We start from the raw sequence: 20708 nt of genomic DNA on the forward strand, positions 1-20708 counted from the left end.
GCTGCTGAAGGATGTGCGCGAATGTCGAGGCCCTGCATCGCATGACAGGGTCGCGCGCGACCGACCTTTCCTAAAAGTCGACTTTCGCATCCCGATCGCATCCACATCGGGTACCCGGTCTCTGAGATTTGCCCGCGCTTAGCCTGGCGCAGCGCTCGGTCCGCGCGTTTGGTGGCCACGCGCGTGTGTCACTTTGCTGCTCACCTCCCGCTGCGGTGTGGAGGAGCGCAGTAACAGTAACAGCAGATCAGGGATGTGACACTTTCTGCAAACGGGTCCGCAGTCCCTTTCATTCATCACACCTGCCGCAACGCACCGCTATCCGCACCGCAGCGCAGCGCAGCGCTCTCGGCCTCGGTCTCGCTTCATGAGCGAGCCGCTTCGTCGTCTCAGCCCACCTCTTGCGCTATTGTCTCCCGGCTGCCCGCTCCCCTTCCGAGCTCACACCGTCCGCTTAAAGAGGCAGGGCCCACTCGCGCAAGCGGCCATGCTCTGACCCCGCCCCGCTCTCCCGCATCCTCCACTCTCAACGTCGACCTCAACTCCAACATGAGTCGCTCTCCGACTCGATGTCGCTCCGGCGAGATCGCGCCGGCCGTCGACAAGGTCAATCCCACCGAGACTCGCAGCATCACCTTCGAGTGGCCCTTGCATGACCTCAAGGAGCATTTTGACTCTTCCAAGTCCGACACAAAGTCCAAGGTGATCAGATCCGTTCCCTTCGGTGGTGGCAGATGGACCGTCTTCTTCTATGCGCAGTCGGGCCTCCAGCAGTTCTGCTCGCTCTACCTCAATGCAGAGCCGCTGCCCGAAGAACGCAACTGCAACAAGTCGCCGTGGGAGACTTTCCTCTCCTCCAACAGCCCCGACCGTTCCCACACCTCGCACTCGGACAAAGCCGTGGCGAGTCGTAACGACGGCTGGTCTCGTCAAGGCCTCTTCCGCTTCACCTTCAAGATCCTCACGCTCAACACTGGCGCGGTCTTGGCAACCAAGGAGGCGTGCGACCATGCCTTCAGCCACAAGACTTCCAACTGGGGATGGGCTCAGTTCTCCTCGCGCGACACCGTCTTCTACAACAACGCAGAGGTGCAGCAGTCCAACGCGTTCCTCATCTCGGTCACCATTACCGCCAATGCTGAACGCCCTCGCCCGCTCACCGTGGGCGTGTCGGTGCCACCGGCGCTCGTCGAGGCCATGGGCTCGCTCCTGGACGATCCCGATCACAGCGACGTCGTCTTTGTCATCCGTCGCAAGCGGCGTCATCCCGCCACGGGCGTCATCGTCACGCGCGAGCGTCGCATCTACGCCATCAAAAAGATCCTCGCTTCTCGCTGCGAGTACTTCCGAGACATGTTCGACAGCGGCTTCCTCGAGGCAGACGCCACCGCCAGCTCTTCCGACGACGAGATGCCAGACCATCCCTCTTTCGCTCCGCCATCATCCCGAGGCCCTGGACAGGACCAGCTGGGTCGTTCGGTTGGCGCTCTCGCCTCTTTCAGTGACGAGGACGAGGACGACCTGGCGCTCGAGGATTCGGACGAGGAACTGGACGCAGACGAGGTGTACGAGATGGGCACGTGGAATTTGCACGAAGACGGCAGGCGCGACGACATCCTGATGGCTCGCCAAGCAACGGCGCTACCTCCCGCCAGCAGCACAGACTCTTCGGCTTCACGTCATCAGCGCGAGACAAGCTCGGACGTACCGCAGGTGTGGCCGACGTCGGCTGTCACAGTCGTGCCGACGCCGTCTGGACCGCCGAGGAAACAGCCGTCTCAGCAGAACACGCCTCCCCAATCGCGCAGCCGACAGATCCACGACCAGGACGCTGGTACGGACAGCGGTGAAGACGCAGCTCGCGCTCCGGGCATGTCGGCCTTCCAGACGCCTCAGCATTCGCCACGCCGCGAGCTGAGGAACGATGGCGCTACAGACCTATCGCAATTACGAGATGCGCTGCCTGCTCGTGCCAAGCCTGCTGCTCAGCCGGCTTCGAGAGTGCCTCAACGTCGCAAATCGGACGAGTCGACGGGGGCAAGCGCACCGACAGGCAAGAAGAGGCGCAAGGTGGTGGTTCGCGACGCTGCCTACGCCACATACAAGGCGCTGCTCTACTACCTCTACACCGATACCGTCGCATTTGCGCCTCTGCACTCGCATTTCTACGCGCAGTCTGCCGCGTCGACAGAGGACGTGGATGTTCCCGACGACACATTGGACTCGCTCGGCGCACCTCTCAACAAGCCCGACCGGGCCAGCAGTTCGTCGGACGCTTGCGCCAGCTCCGAGAGCGGCGATGTGTCGTCGCACGCACCATCGGCAGCGACGGGCAGCAGCTTTGCCAAGGACCGCCGTCGCGCACATGTGCTTCGCCAGCAGGTGATCGACGAATACTGCTCGACGCACGTCCACGTACCCGCACCGTGCTCGGCAAAGTCGATGTACCGGCTGGCAGACAAGCTGCAGATCCCCGAGCTCAAGGATCGCGCACAGAAGGAGCTCGCCAAGAACCTGTCGGTGGACAACATCGTGTGGGAGGCCTTCTCGGGCTTCAACTCGCAATTCCCCGCCATCCGAAAGATGGAGACCGACTTCCTGCTCAAGCACTGGTCCGAGGTCAAGGGCACCGAGGTGATGAAGAGCATCTTTGCCCGACCCACCGCGCATCCAGGTCTCGCCGATGTCTGGCCGCACCTGCTCAGCCAGCTCGAGTTCCGCGGCGGCAGCAGCGGCAGCAAGAACGACGACAAGTCTGCCCGTACCTGAACGGTTCAATCTCAACACAACGTCCGCATCGTCCCCCGCACTCATGAAACGCAACAATCGCAGCCTGCTCACAATGCCGAGTGCTGCAGCAGTTGTATGAGGGGCCAAGACAGTCGAGGAGGAAAGCAATCGGGCTGAATCGGGAACCCGCCTGAAAATTGGAAATGAGCGGAAAAATGAAGTGCGCGTTTGAAATCGAGGCGAGGCGTGGCTGAAGTGTGCGTCTGCAGGCGGAGAGGGGCTTTGCTTTGAACTGGCTGGCTGAGGGTGGGTGCGGGCACGTCTCACGCGCCCATGCCATCGGTGCGGTGCAGACAGGCGATGATGAYGATGCTTGCGGCCAGCGGAGAGGCGGCGTGACAAACACGCCCGGGCGCGGGGGCAGCAGATGTGCGTGTGCACTCGCTCCCTCACTCCCTCACTTTCTTCGGCTCGCTGCCCAGAGATCGATTTCCGCTCGGCCATCATTCCATCCCATCGCAGCGCAGCCCCTCTTTCTTTCCCTCCCGCTCATCATCCGCCATCCTTTCCGCATCACGCTCATCGCCGACACTCACTCATCCTAGCGCTTGCTACCTTTCTGGGCGTGCACATCACTCCTCGCATCCCAGAAGGCTCATACCCCACGCTGGAATCTTGACGAGTTGAGCCTATCCGGAACGCGGCGGTCAAAGCAAACGGGCCACTGCTGAGCTAAAAACAAGTTTGGCTTACCGGCTCTCTCTCTCTCTCTTCGTGTTCCTCTAACGACACTCTCAACGACGCGTGCATACCGTGCTTCCGCTTCACCTTCACTGCTGCCAGCTGCGTCCCACAGCAAGCTAGCAGCGGCCGTCATTTGCCTAAAGCAATCAGCACCCGTCCAAGTTCGCATGACAGCACGGCTCGATTGCCCTTGACCCTTTCACCACCTCGTCTCACCCAGGCATGTTCCCCACCAACGCCGGCAACATGTCGATGGGCGGACTCAACAACAATGGCAACGTCAACGGCGGCAACATGGGCGCCGGCCTCGGCTTTGGCATGAACAACAACGGCAGCCAGATGCACGGCAACATGGCCAACGGCGTCCAGTCGCAGGAGACCGGCAATTCCCAGTCCACCTCCGAATACACGCTCGCCGGCATCCTCCACCATCTGCAGAGCGAATGGCGCCGATACGAGAAGGACCGCAACGATTGGGAGATCGAGCGTGCCGAGCTGCGCGCACGCATCGCCCTGCTCGAGGGCGAGCGCAGGGGCGTCGAGAACCTCAAGACCGACCTCATGAGGAGAGTCAAGATGCTCGAGTACGCTCTGCGCCAGGAGCGCTCCAAGTACCTCTCGTCCGGCGGCAGCACGATCAACTCGCAGTCGGCATCGTCTCCCTTGTCGGCCAACGCGCCTCCAGCCAAAAACCCGCTGTTGCAGGGCCTCGAAAAGGGTACCTCCAGCAGCGGTCGCAGCTCGCCCGCCCCCTTCCCCGAAGCTGCGCCTACGGCATCCGCCATCGCAGCCGCAGCAGGCTCGGCAGGTGCGATGGGCACCGGCCTGCTTTCGCGCTCCACCTCGAGCGCCAAGGACCCCAAGTCGCGCGCCAAGAGCCGAGAGTACCTCAAGCAGTGCCTGCAGGAGATCTCCTACCTCACCTCGGCATCCACATTGAATCCGCTCCCGGACCGCGGCATCGCCTCGGGATCGGCTGCCAACGGCACCAACATGCAGAGCGCGCTACGACCCCGAAAGACGATGCTCGAAATTGTGCCGCCTACGCTTCCTGGCCCTACCGAGTCGCACGCCGCCTTGGCAGGATCCATCAGCCGCGCATCGGGAGCCGCACTGGGCATCCCAAATGCCAAGGGCGGTCGTCCCGGCCGATCTCCGCTGTTTGCCTCGGAACCCGTGCTGGAGGAAGCGAACGAGACTGAAGAGCCTCAAGAAGGCGGCCTGGAGACCGTGCCAGAACAGCGAGAGGTGGATGGTGCAGAGCAGCTCAGTTCTGGCGCTGAATCCGTCGCGCCTCTCAAGAACCCTCTGAGCGCCACGTTCGCCGAGCCCGAACCTTCGAGCAGCGCCAGCCCCGAGGAGACTGGCGACGAGCAGCGCGAACAGGACGAGGCGCCCGGCAGCTCGGGCTCTTCGGACTCGTCGCGCTCGTCGCAGTCGACGGACTCGCGCGGCAACTCGGCGGGTAGCATGACGGACCAGGAGATGGACGAGCAGGAGCAGGTGACGGCCATCTTCAAGCCGGGCGGACGTGACTGGCAGAAGCTCAAGGAGGCAGGCATCAAGAGCCGCGAGCGGCGCGAGAGCGAGCGACAGGGCCAGGCGGCGGAAGAGGCGTCGATCATCTCGGAGGCGCAGCAGCAGCTGGCCATCACGTCGGAAAAGGTGAATCAGCTCATGAACCGTAGCGGACGGGCGGCGGGCTCGGAGCGCAAGGACGAGGAGGAACTGGCGAACCTGAGCCTGGTCGCCGAGGACGACGAGGCGGCCAAGGAGGCGGCGGAGGCGGCGGCGGACAGCCTGCTGTGGAAGTCGAAAAAGGTGCTGCGAAGCCACCTGGACGCGGTGCGAGCGGTGGCGTTCCTGCCAAATGAGATGTGCCTGCTCTCCACGTCGGACGACAACACGATCAAGTTCTGGAACCTGGATGCGCAGACGCTCAACCAGCCTGCGGGCAAGTCTGGCACGGACAGCCAGCCGCTGGTGACGTTCCGTGGCCATTCTGCGGCGGTGACGTGCGTAGCGGTGTCTCGCAGCAAGCGACGCTTCTATAGCGGCAGCCTGGACTCGTCGATCCGCGTGTGGCAATTGCCAGACGGATCGACCGAGGCGTACCCGCCGTTTGAAAAGTCGATGGAGCTGGGCTGCCTGGTGGGCCACTCGCAGGCGGTGTGGGATGTGGCGCTGGTGCCGGAGCGTTCGGACGACGAGGGCCGACTTGCCAGCGCGTCCGCCGACGGACTGGTCAAGGTGTGGAACGTCGGCGCGAGCCAGGCGGAGGGCAAGTCGAAGGCGGCAGCGACGCTCGAGCTGAGCTGGGACTACTTTGGCAGCGAGCCTGCGGCGGAGGCGGCCAAGGAGCGCGAGAACCTCGAGAAGAGCGGCACGCTGCCGGTGCCGACGTGCGTGGAGGCGTGCCACTGGGACCTGCGTCTGGTGGCGGTGTCGTACTCGAACTCGGTGGTGAAGCTGTTTGAGCTCGACACGGGACGACAGGTGCGCCAGCTCAAGAGCGACGAGACGTTTGACGGCACGGCCGAGACGCAGATCAACAAGCTGGTGACGCATCCGACGCTGCCGCTGCTCATCACGGCGCACGAGGACGGCTACATCCGCATGTTTGACCTCGACACGGGCGCGTGCACGCTGTCCATGGTGGCGCACCTGGATGCGGTGACGTCGCTCGACATCGACGCTTCCGGGCTCACGCTGGTCTCGGGCGGACACGACTGCAGCGTGCGATTCTGGGAGATCGCCGGCGGCACGCTCTCGGGCAAGGAGGGCAGTGGCGTTGCGGGCGGCGAGGGTGGCCAGTCCGGGTCGGCATCGAGCGCAGTGTGCCGACAGGAGATCAGCTCGCACCGCAAGAAGGCGGGCGAGGGCGTGCTGGCGGTCAAGTACCATCCGACAGCTCCCTACTTTGCCTCGGCAGGCGCGGACGGCGTGATTCGCATCTACGGCTGAGCGGTGCACGCTGCTGCCTGCCGAAAGGCGTTTTTGAAAGCACGTTGTAGCAATCATTCGATCATTTCATTATTTCGCTGTGTGAAGTGTGACGTTGGGGATTGCTGGTGCGGCTGTAGCAGTTTGTGCGAGATGGTGTCGACGGATAGAAGGGGGACGGACGTTTTGACTGGCTGGTTACTTGACCGGAAGCAGCAGGCGGCCGAGTCTCTTATCTCGAGCTGATGATGGCCGGGCTTGGCGTGCTGGGAGCCTTCATGTCAAGTTTTGGAAATTCGAACGCATGCGAGCCAGCAGCCGGCAGCAGAGCATGCACAACGTGCATACGAGGGGCGTCAGAGGAATCCTTCCAATTCGCTCCTGTCGAGCCCTCTGCGAGCCCTCTGCGAGGATCAGCCGGGGCAACACGCGGCTGTCCTGCATCCAACCCGCCTTGGCCACCGCAATCACCCAAAATCCAAATCCGCACCCCAAACGCACAGGTCAAGAACGTCGAGCCACGAGCGTATCCTAGCCCGGTCCTCCATCTTCGCACGGAACCTTTGCTGGATCGACATCGTGATTGGAAGCTAGCAGCCCATTGCTTCCAGCGCTGCAACCCACTCGGAAAGAGCGGCTAGGACCACCACTTGAGTTATCGGTCCTACGAAGCCGCCTCACGCAGTGCCGCCAGCGCCTCCACAGCACGCCATCACAAAAGAGCTTGCCCCACCAAACATCACCCTCTTCCCTTCGCACGCAAGCATCGAGTCCCGACATTGGGTGTTCGGCGCTCCTGGCTCTCTTGACCCTCCCGTCTCCGTGGACCGTCATCATCGCCTTCCGAAATCCGTCGTCACGTCAGGCTCGAGACGCAACACCGCCTCGAAGCTTCGTCAGGATTACAGGATCCCCCCCGCGGCCAGTGACTCAGCAGCTTCAGCCAGGACAAGTCAGCCGCTAGCCAGCCACATACCGGCTCGTTCGCCATCATGTCTTCCGGTACGTGTCCTCTCGTCGTCCAGTCTCCCGCGGCAGCCGTTCGCAGCGACAACCTTGACTGCTAACCTTTTTGTGCTATCTTCGTCGTCTTTCGCTCTCCCACTCCATTTCTACACACGCTCTCACGTTCGGACGTGCGGCGTCCCTTCCGATGACATAGGCGCAGGCGGTGGTTCAGAAGCCGTCGACGAGACCTCTTCTCTTCTCCCGGCCAACCAGTCCTCGCAGCCCCGTCGCGAGTCCTTCAGCATCGGCCGTCTCATCAACCCCTTCCGAGGCAGTACAGGCAGCGCAGGTAGCGCAGGCGCCCAACGCGCCACGGACCCGCAGCAGCACCAGTACGACACTCGACGTCCCTCGAATGCTTGGACTCCCACCAGTCCGGACAACCCGCAAAACGCCCAGCGCAGGCGCAACAATAACAACAACAACAAGTTCCCTCGCTCGGTCACCTTTGACTCGCCTCACTCCTCTTTCCCACCCGGTCCCAAGCAGGACCGCTCGAGGGTGACAAGCTACCATCCTCCCTCCTCCAACCGCTCGCACGGCATGGACGACGACAATGACTCGGGCTACGACATCGAGCGCCAGGGCTCCGGCTGGAACCGCCGCAGCGTCAACTCGTCCGCCTTTAGCCATCTCGAAGGTCGCAGCTACCGCTTCCAGCCCTCCCAGGACCCGGCCAACCTCGCCACCTCGCTCGTCCCGGGCTCCTACACCGCCACTTCCTCTTCCATTCGCGACGAAACCGCTCAGCTCGCCGGCATGATCATGTCCGACGATGAGGCCCAAGGCAGCACCAGCGACTCGCACATGTCGCACATCTACGACATTGGCGAGGGCGACGAGGAGCCCTCTCCGCCTGCGCAGCTCTTCCCGCCACGTGCAAAGGACGCGGCCGACTTTAGCCCCACCACCTCTCCCATCGCCTCCCTCGGCGTCCAGGCCGGACCCAGCAACCTCACCCGCGCCATGGCCGCCTCCCACAACGCCAGCCCTCAAAGCGGCAAAACTTCTCTCCGCTCCGAGGATGATGGCAGCCAAGCTACGCCACGTCTCACCTCCTTCCTCGGCCTTTCGCAGCCCGTCGCCACCCCCCAGAACCTCGCAGAGGAGGACGAGCTGGAAGACAAGAGCTTGGGCGCAGGCCTTGCCGCTGCCTCGCCTGCGAATGAATATGGCGCGGTGTCGCGTAGCCGCTCGCGCTCGTCGGCCAGGCGCACGTCTCGTTCGCATCCCGCCTCCGCAGACCGCTCCGTTTCGCGCGACCGCCCAGAGTCCGAGACTGGCCAGTCCTCTTTCAGCCAGTTCAGCGCCTCGGAGCAGCAACAGCGCGCCGGTATCGGTTACGGCGCCCTAGCCCAGGCCGAACAGTCCGTTTTCGAGGCTGAGCACGGCATCCCCAGGCAGCCCCGCAGGGCGTCCCACCATCCACCCGAGCCCCAAAAGACGCTCAACCCGTTCTGGACCATGGTGCCTAAAGGCTGGAGACCGGGCGAGGGCGAATACCCTATTCGAAACCTCAACCCGGCACAGCACGTCCACGACTTTATCCAATCGGCTCGCGGCATCACCTGGAAGTCGGCCGCCGAGGCAAGCGTCGAGCCCATCCGCCTCATCCCCGCCGTCATCCTCGGCATGCTCATGAACGTCCTCGACGGTGTCTCGTACGGCATGATCATGTTTCCCGCCGCCTACCCCATCTTTGCCAACTTTGGCGGTGACGGCGTGTCGATGTTCTTTGTCACCTGCATCCTCTCCCAGCTCGTCTACACGCTCGGCGGCTCCATCTTCAAGGGCGGCAACGGCAGCATGATGATCGAGGTGGTGCCTTTCTTCCACATCCTCGTCCGCATCATCATTGAAGAGCTCGGCGACGAGAACCCGCAAGCCGTCATCGCCACTACCATGGTGGCGTTTGCGCTCTCGTCCGTGCTCACCGGTCTTGCCTTCCTGCTGCTGGGTGCGCTGCGCCTCGGCGTGCTCATCGGATTCTTCCCGAGGCACATCCTCGTCGGATGCATCGGCGGCGTCGGCATCTTCCTCATCGAGACTGGGCTCGAGGTCTGCAGCCGACTCCAGTCCGAGGACGGATTCCAGTACAATCTCGACACGCTGCGCTACTTTTTCCAGTCGGGCCACATGGTCGCGCTCTGGCTGCCACCGCTGCTGCTCGCTGTGCTGCTGCGTGTCATCACCTCGCGCTTCCACCACCCGCTCATCTTCCCCGGCTACTTCCTCATGATCCCCGTGGTGTTTTACGTGGTGGCGTCCGGCTTCCTCGGCATTCCGATTCAGCACCTGCGCGACGACGGCTGGGTGTTTGACATTGGCGAGTCGGCCAGCAAGGCTGCCTTCTACCGCTTCTACACGTACTTCGACTTTGGACAGACCAGCTGGCGTGCGCTGTGGGCGACCATGCCTACGCAGCTCGCCATGGTCTTCTTCGGCATCCTCCATGTGCCCCTCAACGTGCCCGCGCTCGGCGTGAGCATCAACGAAGATAACGTGGAGACGGACCGCGAGCTCGTCGCACACGGCATCTCCAACATGCTCGCGGGTCTGATTGGCGTGGTGCCCAACTATCTGTGCTACGTCAACAGTGTGCTCTTCTACCGCGTCGGCGGCGGATCGCGCCTCAGTGGTCTCATGCTAGCCGGCGGTACGGCGATCATCATGATTGCAGGTCCTGGCACGATCAGCTACCTGCCCATCATGATCGTGGGTGCACTCATCTTTGTGCTGGGTATCGACCTGGCCAAGGAGGCGCTGTACGACACGGTTGGACGTGTGAATGGCTGGGAGTACCTCACGATCTGGGTGATTGTGATCGTGATGACGTACTGGGACTTTGTCATTGGCATTTTGGCGGGCATCATCATCGCATGCTGCTTCTTTGTGGTGCAGACTTCGCGCCGCAAGACGGTGCGCGCCATCTTTGACGGCAGCGTGGCGCGCAGCACGGTGCGACGCCACATGATCCAACGCCACTTTCTCGACGAGGTGGGTACCCAGACGCAGATCATCAAGCTGCAGGGCTTCCTGTTCTTCGGCACAATCAACTCGGTGGAGAACCTGATCCGGCGCGCGCTCGATATTGCAGCGTGGAACCAGAACCCGATCCGGTTCCTCATTGTCGACTACACGCTCGTGAGCGGCGTCGACTTTTCGGCCGCCGAGGCGTTCCTGCGCATCAACCGGCTGCTCATGGCCAAGGGTGTGCTGCTGGTGTTCTGCGGTCTGAATCCGGATAGCGACGTGGGAGTGGCGCTGCGCAGCGTCGACCTGTGGGCGGACAGGAGCGAGAATCTCGAGGTGTTTGCGAACCTCAACGAGGCGCTCGAGTGGACGGAGAACGAGTACCTGCGCGGCATGTATGCGTCGAGCCTCATGGCTGCCAAGGCGTTTGGCAAGGCGTCGTTGGCGGCCGAGGGCGGGCTGACGGTGCCGGACCAGAAGCGCAAGCCTGCGTTTGTGCTGGATCATTCGGTGGAAAACTCGCCGCGCCGACATCATCTGCACGAAGCAGCCAAGACGGCGGTGCGCAGCGAACGCACGACGCCCATTTCGGAGATCGTGCCCACCTTCCCGACCGAGGTGAAGGAAGGTGAATCGGCAGTTCCGGCGGTCAAGGCTGCAGCTGGGCAGCCACTGCCTTTGCTGGGGATCACGTTCCGCGCGTATCTGCAGGGTCCGACGGGTGTGGCGGAGGACGAATTCTTTACGCAGCTCGTGCCGTACTTTGTGCAGGTGCGCAAGAGCAAGGGCGAGGTGCTTTGGAGTCGGGGCGATGTGGCCGAGGGCATGTACCTCATCGAAAAGGGCATTGTCAAGGCGCGCTACGACTTTCCGCAGGAGCAGTACGAGATCAACGAGGCCATGCTTGCCGGCACCATTGCGGGCGAGCTGACGTTCTTGTCGCGCAAGGAGAGGAACACCACGGCGTATGCGGACACGGACTGCACGCTCTGGATGATGGACCAGCATAAGTTGGAGGCGATGCACAAGGAGAGGCCCGAAGTGTACCAGCGTTTCGTCGAGGTGCTGCTCAGGGTGGCGGGCGATGAGCAGGAAAGCATCATGTCGTACCTCGTATCGAGGCTCAGCTGAAATGGAAATTGGATTGGCAGTATCAGGTAGCGTGTTGACTGTAGTGCTCGTGAATCTGTGGTACTGGTGCTGTATGCATTGTTCGCAAAGGGGGCGGGGTGGACGTATTGGGCAGGCAATGACTGTTGTCAGCACCGCTGGTGAGGACTGACACCATCTTCGACGTGGCATAGCAATTTTGCACGACACAGCGGTGTTTTGTTTGGCGCGAAAGTCGGCGTACGGCAGAGATGGAATTTGGATCTTGCGCGTCGCGTTTGAGCATTCATGCGTTCGCTCGCCATCGTACGTCGTTGAGCCCTTCCCCACCACCATTACGCCAAACGGCGTAGACAAGCTGACGCACATGAAGAGGCAAGAGCTATCAGCGTCGCAACGTGCGAGCATACTCGCTTTATCGCGGCAGGGACTGTCACTGGCACAGATTCGTGTTCAGATGCAACTGTCCAAAAGCACGATTGCGTCGACGGTGCGACGCTTCAAAGAGCGCGATACGCTTGATTCCGCTCAGCGTTCGGGACGTCCGGTTACGTGGACAGCTACGAGCGATCCGGTATCTCATGCGAGAGATGCGCAAGAGGCCGACTGCGTCGTGGAAGCAGCTGTCGGAGCTATCTGACGTGTCGGCGTCCAAGCTGAGGAGAACCGCCTACCGACACGGCATCGCAAGACGCACACTCAAGCGGAAGACGCAATGCAACGCAACGAGGGCGAGCGACACGTTGGGAAGCGGCGCGGGCGGAGTACCGATGCCGAGCAAACGCCCGCACGGCTTCAATGATGCCACTGCCGTGTCGCAGAAGCAAGCGGGCTTAGACGCTTGATGCAACCTCGTCGGCTCACGCACGCAGGGTCGCCAGCAGCAGCACGCAGCTATGTCCAGTCCAACCAGCGTCCAGCTGTCGCGCGTCTGCTGGGACCCGCCTCCAGGGTGAGAAGAAGCGCGTGCAGACTCATGCCACGATCCAAGTGCAATGCACACGGCGAAGGCGTGCTTGGCATCCGCAGCCTCGATTGGAGCGAGGCTCAGGCTGAGCAGCCGACGCGCGCTCGCAGCCCTAGCGACAAAAGGACACAACACCGACAGGGAACTTGAGCAACGCGCAGCCCGTTTGGGAAGAAGCACAACCTGGTTCCATTCTGCGAATCGTGACTCTGGCGAGTTCGATGCCTAGCGCTTGGCCTCCTTAAGCCTCGACTTGAACTGATTGAGCCTGCGCATCCCAAAAACAAGGTCAGCACTCTTGCTTGCACCGCTCTCGATTGTAACGGCGCAACATACCTCTTGTGGTTGGCCATACGAGCTTCGTGGCTCGAGTCGGACCTCTGGCCAGCGGTGGACTGGGGCGCGACCCTGAAGCCGGCAGTGACGGCCTGTGGGATGCCGACGTTGCGACGGCCGTTGTCGACGATCTGCGAGGCTGTCGCGGGCGTGCGCGCCAGCACGTCCGGGTTCCACTCGGCGGACGCAACGTGACGATCGCGGTACGACGACGAACGCTTCAACACCGGTCGTGACCATACCTCTAAAAGACCCCCGACCAAATGTCAAAATGTAAAGAAAAGCGTCAGCACGAAAGCCTTTAGGTTGTGAGCGTGGGGGTATCGAGTTGCTCACCGATGAGGTGCTCTGCGGAACGCTTGATGGAAGGCTCGACGCGGTTGCACATGCTGTAGAACACCACGACCTTGCCCAGACCCGACATCTTGAGCGAGATGGTGTCGATGGTCATGCGTTCGAGGATCTGGAAGAACTGGTGCTGGATGTTGAGTGCCGGCAGCGACTTGTCCGGCAGCGGCTCCAGCCAACGCTTGACGCCCTCGAGCAGGTTGTTGTCCAGAATCGACTGCTGCAGATGGTTCCTATTTTCGCACCAAATACGGTTCTGCATCAGCAAAAGGCTCGACCTGAACCAAGAGGGAGGCTCTTGTGGACTTACTTTTGGAGCGTGGCGACGACCTTGGGGAGCAACTTGAGCTTGTTGGTTGCGGGCTTCTTGAGCTTGTTGGCCTCCTCATCATCGTCGGCTGCATTGACCATCTCGCGGCGCAGAGCGGCCACCTCTTCGTCCGCGAGCAGGTCGAGGTCGTCTTCGCCCGCACGCTTGCGCGGTGCCTTCTTGCGGCCGGCTCGCAACGCCTCCTCGATCATCCGGTCCGTCCTTGCGCGTCGCACTATATCCGCCAAAACCACCTTGACATCAATATTGCTTGTTTTGTATCAGCGGTCGAGGTTCTAGCGGCACTTACTCTCTGCTTCGGTCATGTTGGCGTACGGATCCTCCTCCTCTTCGGGCTCGGGCTCGCGGGTTGCACTCGCGTGGACAGGCGATCCGAGCGGGCTGTGGTGGCGCTTCTTCTTCTTCTTGCGCACGGTGCCGTCTTCGGCAGCATCGCGCGCCTCGCGCCGACGGAAGCTCGGCAGGTCCTGGTCGTCGTCTTCGTCGTCCTCGTCAAAGATCGCCGCGGTCTGCGCAGCTGCGTCCGTGTTCTCGCTGCGGACGACGGTCGTCAGCGAGTTAGCATCTGCCGAGGTGCTCGGCGCTGCGTCGATGCTGCCATGGCCGTCCTCGGCTCGGAGCTCGTCGACATCTGGCTGTTCGGCTTCTGGCTGCTCGGCAGACTCTTGTGTGGTGGTAGGCTGGGGTGCGGCATCGACCGGAGACGTGGCATCCTCCGGCTGCGACTGGATAGGCGACTGTGGTGGCAGCTCGTGCTGCGCCTGCTCTTCGTCCGCCATGATTGCGATGGGTTGGTGGAGATGTGGGCGTTGTATGCGAGAAGGGCGAGGTGGAGCCAAAACCGATGCGTCGCGCACCGCTCGGGATGCGGAGACGCTCTCACATCTTCGAAGACGGCACGTGAATTTTTCGATTTGTGAGTGTGGGCTTTTGCGACGTTACATGCTCGCAAAAATCCAAGCGCTCTCAATCCGCACCAGCAACCGATGGACGTCCTCAAGAGCTCGCAGACCGGCACATGTGCAGCACGAGAGGCACACCAGATGCAGACGATTCTCAGGAAGGTCAAAAGCTAGAATTGCAGTGACGTAAGGATGATGAAGAGAGCCGCTATGCAATGTCTGCAGTCCAGGGTGAATCAACGCTTCTTGGTCTCTAGCAACGACCCGCCGGCGCCGCCCTTGCCCTCCTGCTCCATGCGACGTATTCTTCGGTCGACGACCGAAGGGATCGGACAGCTGTCGGCCTCAGCATCGGTGCCGCGCTGGCGGTAGAACTTGGCGCAGCATCGGTACAGGTCGTCTATGAGGTGCTCGCACCGAGCCTGGTCGAAGCCCGACTTTTGCAGGCACGATTGGATCGCGCAGGCACGCGGATAGCATGGATTTGGGTGCTCGGGATCCAGCTCCTCCTTGGATGATGATGGCGCCATGGCTGCGATTAGCTACGTCGGTTGCTTGAGGGATGCCACCGGGGATGCCGACGGAAGAAGAGCCTGCACAGACGTATGTCTGCTTTTCAGAGAAGACCGAGCGACGTTTTCACCAACGCAGCTGGGAGAGACTGCTTCAAAGGGCTTGCACGGATGAGCTTGAGCTTGAGTATGAAAGCATGAAGGTTGGAGGTTGAGGCTGCTAGATGCAGAAGCAGGCCTGCCGAGTGGAGGCTTCGGCGTTGAGTTGAGTGGAGGTGCCCCGAGCCCGATGCATCCCGATGCGTCCCCCCGCGGATCTTGGGTGGCATAGACAAAAGAGACTTTGAAATTGATTTTTGGGTTATGCTTTCTGTCGAGCTGCGCTTCTTCGTGAGAAATGATGGCGCGAATCTGGCTTTGTCACGAGCAGCACGTCTACCGCTTAGGGTTGCCATGCTGCAGCCGTCCGACTTCTTGCGCGCAAACTGCTGTTATGTGGGCTGCAACGTTGCAACGATGTGAAAGGGGGCCGCAGATGAATCAGCGGATTGCGCCATCCGGCACGAGACAAAGGGGCCTCAGAAGCGGCGCACGTCGTGGGCCGGCTGACTAGCCTTCGGATTCGGGTGCCCAAGCCGCCCAAGCGGCCCCTGCGGCGCTCGGTCCTCTGGTATACCTGCTGGAGGCCCACTTCTGGCGAAGCTCAGTGGCGATAAGCGACTTGGCGACAGTGGGTTCGAGCGCCCCTGGCGCTGCAGAGTGTGACAACAGGAAAGTGCCCAGCCAATCCCAGCGTGATCATCTGTCTTCAAAGGGACTTTTCTGGCCATTGTTCTCGCCCTAACGCGTTTCGGCGCCATTGTCACAGAGCGATCAGTCCCTTTCATCGAGACAAAGTAGCGGCATCTTCCTGGCTACGTACCGCCTTGATCTCTGGTCTGCTGCGCTATCAGAAGGCTATGGCTGTCCACACTGACCTTGTGGCTTCTCATTTTCGAAAGACTAGCTTCGAATGACAAGAGCAGCTGCCGCTGCCCAGAGTACCGCGGTTTCAAGCTTCGAGTCACGGCAAGAAGGTGGGCGAAATGCAGTTGCATCGTTGCCACTGCTTCGTCGACAGGCAATGTGGGCGCAAACTGTTTGCTGGCTGAGTTCAGGCCACGCCGCAGCCTACATATAAGGAGGCCAGCGAGTCAAATGTGCTCACAATCCCATGCCATCCTCCTCCCATACCCCCCCCCCCCCCCCCCCCAAACCACGAGCCTTTCCTTTCCTTGATCTCCTTACTTTTCTGTTCTGGTGCGCTAGAACACGATGAACTCAACACCGCAAGGCCCCGCTCGGCCAACTCTTCAGCCTCAACAGTCCCCAGCCGTCGGGCTGTCTACCGCTCAGGTGCCAGTCTTCCACAACTTCATACCGGACGCGTTAGACTCAAGGATTCGAGACCTGGAGCAGAACGTCATTCGTCAAGCTAACTGGCAAGCCCTGTACTTAGATTGCAAGAACGAGCTCGCCGCTTGCAAGACCAAGAACGAGGAGCTCGAGAAGAAGATGGACAAGCTTGCTCTCGAGCTTACAACTCACAAGGAGAATGTCCATAAGGATTTCTCTTTTGTCACTTACCACATGAACGGTGCAATGCATCGCCTCGCTCAGGTCGAGGACCGCCTCTCTAAGGCCCATCATCAGCTCAATGAGCGCCTCACGCACACTGTCGAGCAGCAAGCCGCGCAAGCCGACTCCTTTCAAGATCGCTATGTCGGCCCACTTTTCGCGGCTCTCCACCAGCTCCTTCCCGGTGGCATCGTGGCTGGACGCAGCGACGAAACGATTCAAACCGATGTCCTCCAGTCAAGCATCCCCAGAGCGTCTTTGTCGGTCTCAGAAAAGGATGTCACCGAGAATCGTGATACTTCCCTGACGCCGTCCACCGTGCAACAGGTGGATTCCACTTTGCCGCCACCCCAGCTGCCCGGAAGTACAGCCGACCAAGGCATGGCGCCAGTTGCTCCCAGCGAAGCTACGGCAGAGCGACCAAAGACATCCATGTCATCGATGGATACGGCCCCCGTCGCTCATCCTGGAATTGACGCTGTTGGTGTGAAACTGCCTACTGAGCCTCCTTCCAATCTGCTCATCCCCGCGCAAGCCGCAGCCGATTCGGTAGCCACGTCTAATGCCTCGAGTTCGTCTGAATTCAAGGCGTCCTCGAGTCGTGAGGTACAGCAGCTGGCTACACCTCAGGCTGTCGAGAGCCCTTGCGCAATTTCCGCCTCACCGGAGTCCTCCTCGGGGAAGAAAAGGAAGCGAACACCATCGGTAGAGCACACGAGGACTCAGGTCGCTCGGCGTTCGGCGCAGTCATCCATCAAGTCGGCAGGCATCGCTCCAGAGTCGTCTGGATCCGTGCCATCGTTCAAGACTGCGCAAGCAACGATTCCGGCCCCCCTCTCTGCCTCTTCGGCTACTCATCATGTCGAAATTTCAAACTCCAACGTGGCAGCAATGGTCGATTCTGATGCCGTTCGATGGAACGAGCGACCATCATCGACTCCGAAAGGCCTCGCAACTTCGCAGCAGCATCTTCTCGGGCACTCCACAGTACCCACAGAGCTGCAAGAGGGGTCGACAATGGCGCAGTCTGGGCTCGAACCCTCGGATTCACCTGCTGTACGGAATTCGTGGACAGTCGCAAATACCGTTGGTGCCGCGAAATCTTCAACTCAAGCATCACTTGTGCCAAACGCGAGAAACTCGTCCGCGCAGATGCCATCTAAGGAACGACTCAGCCCGCGTGAAGCTCAGAGGCGGGTGAAAGAGCTGACAGCGCCGCGTTCAGCCTCAAGAGCCGGTAATACAGCACGTCTCGATCAAGTCGCCAAATCTGGTGCTTCCTCTCTGCCAGAGCGGTCTTCGACCGCCGAGTCAAGTGTTGCGAGAGGAGCACCTTCGACGATGTTGTTGGCATCTAACGGTAGCCGTAACAGCGCGCCTGCTCAAACACCGGCGATGTCTGCTTCTCCGCCTCCTCCGCGCCCCTCTACTTCTGCCGGAGGAACATCCCGACACCCATCCTCACTGGAGAAAGATCAAGCTGGCATGGCAGCGGCTCATTCTCGTCTCGGTCCTTCCGACGCATTCATCGCGCCCAGAATGTCAACATGCGATGTCGGAATCAACGAGGCGCGCGCAAGCTCGATCGAGTCGCTCCCGCGCAACGGGACCAGGCAGAGATCACAGTCACAGGCATCTCCGCCGTCTAGCCCTGACGTCCCGCTCAGCAGTCGCGCCCCTTCGACCGACGCCTCATGGCCACGTCCGTCATCACCAAGACCGCAGGCTAGCACTGCAGCAGTCCCTCCTGAGCCGAGTCCATCGGACGAAGCCGCTCCAACCACAGGAATCGCGACTGCTAGGCAGAGCAAGGAGCCAGATGTGCATCCTCCAGGCTTGGCTGCATCAAGTTCCAACTCAGCTTCCGGCGTCGTTGACCCTGCCACGGAAGGCTCTAGGCGGCCTTCAACAGCTAACCGAAGCGTTCTGACAGCAGACCCGCGACGGAAAGCGCTTTTGCCCTCCCAATCTGCGAATTTGTCGGGCTTGTCGACGTCGCCGCAGCCAGCAGCGCCAATCAAGCCAGCGGTACCCCTCAAGCATGCACTGCCCAGCAAGCCTCTCTTTTCGACAGATCAGTTGACACGAGCTCAGCCAGAAACCTCAAGAAGTGCATCCGCCCTCGAAGCGCCGACGGACCCCCCGGTGCAAAACGTCAAATTAGAGCAAGACGCTGTCGTGCCGTCCTCTGCGCAACAGACGGAGCGGGCCGAGTCATCGTTGCCTCCCTCGTCCACCTCGAACAGTGGTCATGGCCGAGACAATGTTGACATACGGTCGCATGTGGAGAGGGAAGTGCGTACATCTTCAATCGCGGCCACCAGCAGGACTCCAATGGGCCCGCCATCTCGACCAACTTCAGTGAATGGCCTAAACCGCACTTCGTCAGGACCAAAGCCAGCTTCACAAGCTACCCAAGAGTCGTCACAAGCTTCATCAGCCCCCCTCGACAAAGATTTGGCTGCCGTTCAGGTCGAAGCTCGTTCAGATCTGGAAACGCCATCTTCGGCAGAATCGCGTCAGCCACCTCCTCGTGCTGCCGTGGAGAAGCAGCAGACAGGCCGACATTTTTCGGGATCCGCAGATGATCAGAGGCAAGACGAGAGATGTTCAGATCAGAACCGGCAGGTCGAGCATTATGCACGCCCCGATCGGTCTGAAACTCAGACTGTGGCGAGACAGCACCAGTCTCGAGTCGAGCGCTTGGCGTCTACTGAAAAGGTATGGACAGGGCGTGAAGATCGGGACACTTTCTACCTCGTGGCTTTTCTAGGTCGCTTGGATCGTCCGACGGCACTCTTGGTGACAGAGGACTCGCAAATCACGGACTCGCTGATCTCCGAAGATCTCGCAGACGAGTTGCTTCGAGTTGGAGGTGCAAGCAGGCTAGGAACCGACGAGCCTAATTCCTGGCTTGAGGTGGATCTCAGCTGGCCCTACAACACCAATATGCAACAAAAGCGTTCCGGCGGCAATAGGCGCTGGTTCCGAGCTCGTCTATGCCGATTCCTAATCGTTCCGAGGGAGTACATGAAGGTAGGAATCTGTCTAGGCAGGCGGGGACTAGACGATCTCAAGCTGAGCATCGTCTTGGAGCGAGGCCAACGACCGTCTCTGGCTGTTGCGGGGCCATACGGGCAGGGGTCCAAGCTTCGCGCTCTTCCTGGTTACGAGCTAAAGCAGCCCTCGCTCGGGCCCTTTCGAAGGCTCTGCTACCTTGCCCGCCTTGCGATCGAACACTCAGACCGGCTTGAAGCAGAGTATGCGAACGAAAGGGGCAGCTCTGACGTGCGACGCTCCGACAGCGCGCGCAATTCCCTCTCGGGGAGCAATGCCTCCCATTCGCACCTCGAGCCTCTGGCGTGGGGACGCGACACTCTCCAGCCAGAGTCGTCCATAGAGGCCGAGTCGAGCCTCGAGCGAGACCGTATCTCGCGTGAGCTCGGCGAGCGACGCGACAGAGAGGTAGGTATCGACGTTGTACTAGCCTGACATACCGAGATTCAAGGATGGCATCGCTGACGCAAATGATGACGGAGCGTTCGCAGCACGACGCTCCTCACCTTTCCACCCCTCTGGCAAATGCAACATCGCTCAGAGCTTCGACGACCCGAGATGAAAGCGTTGACAGGAACAGCTCGGAAATCATTGCAGAGGGTCGCAAGACGCCAGCTCTGGATACCGGATCGCCGCTAACGCCGCTGAGCCAGGCTTCTGAGGAGGAGGAAGAGGAAGAGGAAGAGGAAGACGAGCTGATGGACGAGACAGACTCAGAGCACAGGTCGGCGCCCGAGACGCTAGAGGATCTCACCGAGGATCAGAGACGCGCTATTATAGAGCGCACGCAGAGGCTGCTGCAGGACCAGAAAGGGGGCCGCGAACAGGCAGGATTCTACGGGAATGCGCCACCCTCCGGGCTGCAGTTGATGGGCAGCTCACAACGCTTCAGGAACCTCGGCGACGCAACGCAGTGATGCTGTTTGGACTGGATGCCTCAATGAACTCCTTGTTCTTCACAAGTCTGATTGACCTCTCCGCATTGGGTGTGAAGCTGAGTCGAGCGCGATCACGAATGTGAGCTGGAGCTTGCCTGGTCTCGGTGGCGCGCAGGATCGAATGAGTCGAAAGGGTTTCACTGCTCATCGCTGGCCAGCCTGCAGAATCACGGGCTCGGATCGATTCGAAGC

The 20708-nt window shown here is 61.0% G+C and overlaps 7 protein-coding genes across 7 annotated transcripts; 4 read left to right on the forward strand and 3 right to left on the reverse strand.

Annotated features, from left to right (window-relative positions):
* Window positions 1-41: 41 nt before the first annotated feature.
* PAN0_011c4310 (uncharacterized protein) lies at window positions 42-2769 on the forward strand (the record flags this gene model as incomplete). The annotated part of the gene is made up of 3 exons (XM_014800280.1): window positions 42-49; window positions 143-183; window positions 284-2769. 3 exons carry the CDS (start codon window positions 42-44, stop codon window positions 2767-2769), a joined length of 2535 nt encoding a protein of 844 aa, XP_014655766.1.
* Window positions 2770-3696: 927 nt separating this feature from the next.
* PAN0_011c4311 (uncharacterized protein) lies at window positions 3697-6438 on the forward strand (the record flags this gene model as incomplete). The annotated part of the gene is made up of 1 exon (XM_014800281.1): window positions 3697-6438. One exon carries the CDS (start codon window positions 3697-3699, stop codon window positions 6436-6438), a length of 2742 nt encoding a protein of 913 aa, XP_014655767.1.
* A 227-nt stretch (window positions 6439-6665) lies between these two features.
* Window positions 6666-12353, forward strand: PAN0_011c4312 (vacuole protein; the record flags this gene model as incomplete). Its single annotated transcript, XM_014800282.1, has 3 exons — window positions 6666-6956; window positions 7123-11511; window positions 12069-12353. 3 exons carry the CDS (start codon window positions 6666-6668, stop codon window positions 12351-12353), a joined length of 4965 nt encoding a protein of 1654 aa, XP_014655768.1.
* Window positions 12354-12700: 347 nt separating this feature from the next.
* PAN0_011d4313 (transcription factor iws1) lies at window positions 12701-14269 on the reverse strand (the record flags this gene model as incomplete). The annotated part of the gene is made up of 5 exons (XM_014800283.1): window positions 12701-12743; window positions 12812-13055; window positions 13148-13392; window positions 13470-13704; window positions 13780-14269. The coding sequence occupies 5 exons, from the start codon at window positions 14267-14269 to the stop codon at window positions 12701-12703; spliced, it is 1257 nt and encodes a 418-aa protein (XP_014655769.1).
* Window positions 14270-14628: 359 nt separating this feature from the next.
* PAN0_011d4314 (uncharacterized protein) lies at window positions 14629-14922 on the reverse strand (the record flags this gene model as incomplete). The annotated part of the gene is made up of 1 exon (XM_014800284.1): window positions 14629-14922. One exon carries the CDS (start codon window positions 14920-14922, stop codon window positions 14629-14631), a length of 294 nt encoding a protein of 97 aa, XP_014655770.1.
* A 591-nt stretch (window positions 14923-15513) lies between these two features.
* Window positions 15514-15896, reverse strand: PAN0_011d4315 (uncharacterized protein; the record flags this gene model as incomplete). The annotated part of the gene is made up of 2 exons (XM_014800285.1): window positions 15514-15656; window positions 15827-15896. 2 exons carry the CDS (start codon window positions 15894-15896, stop codon window positions 15514-15516), a joined length of 213 nt encoding a protein of 70 aa, XP_014655771.1.
* A 322-nt stretch (window positions 15897-16218) lies between these two features.
* PAN0_011c4316 (uncharacterized protein) lies at window positions 16219-20495 on the forward strand (the record flags this gene model as incomplete). Its single annotated transcript, XM_014800286.1, has 2 exons — window positions 16219-19986; window positions 20070-20495. 2 exons carry the CDS (start codon window positions 16219-16221, stop codon window positions 20493-20495), a joined length of 4194 nt encoding a protein of 1397 aa, XP_014655772.1.
* Window positions 20496-20708: the final 213 nt, after the last annotated feature.

Source organism: Moesziomyces antarcticus (assembly GCF_000747765.1).
Source record: "Moesziomyces antarcticus DNA, scaffold: scaffold_v10011, strain JCM 10317, whole genome shotgun sequence".
NCBI lineage: Eukaryota > Fungi > Basidiomycota > Ustilaginomycetes > Ustilaginales > Ustilaginaceae > Moesziomyces > Moesziomyces antarcticus.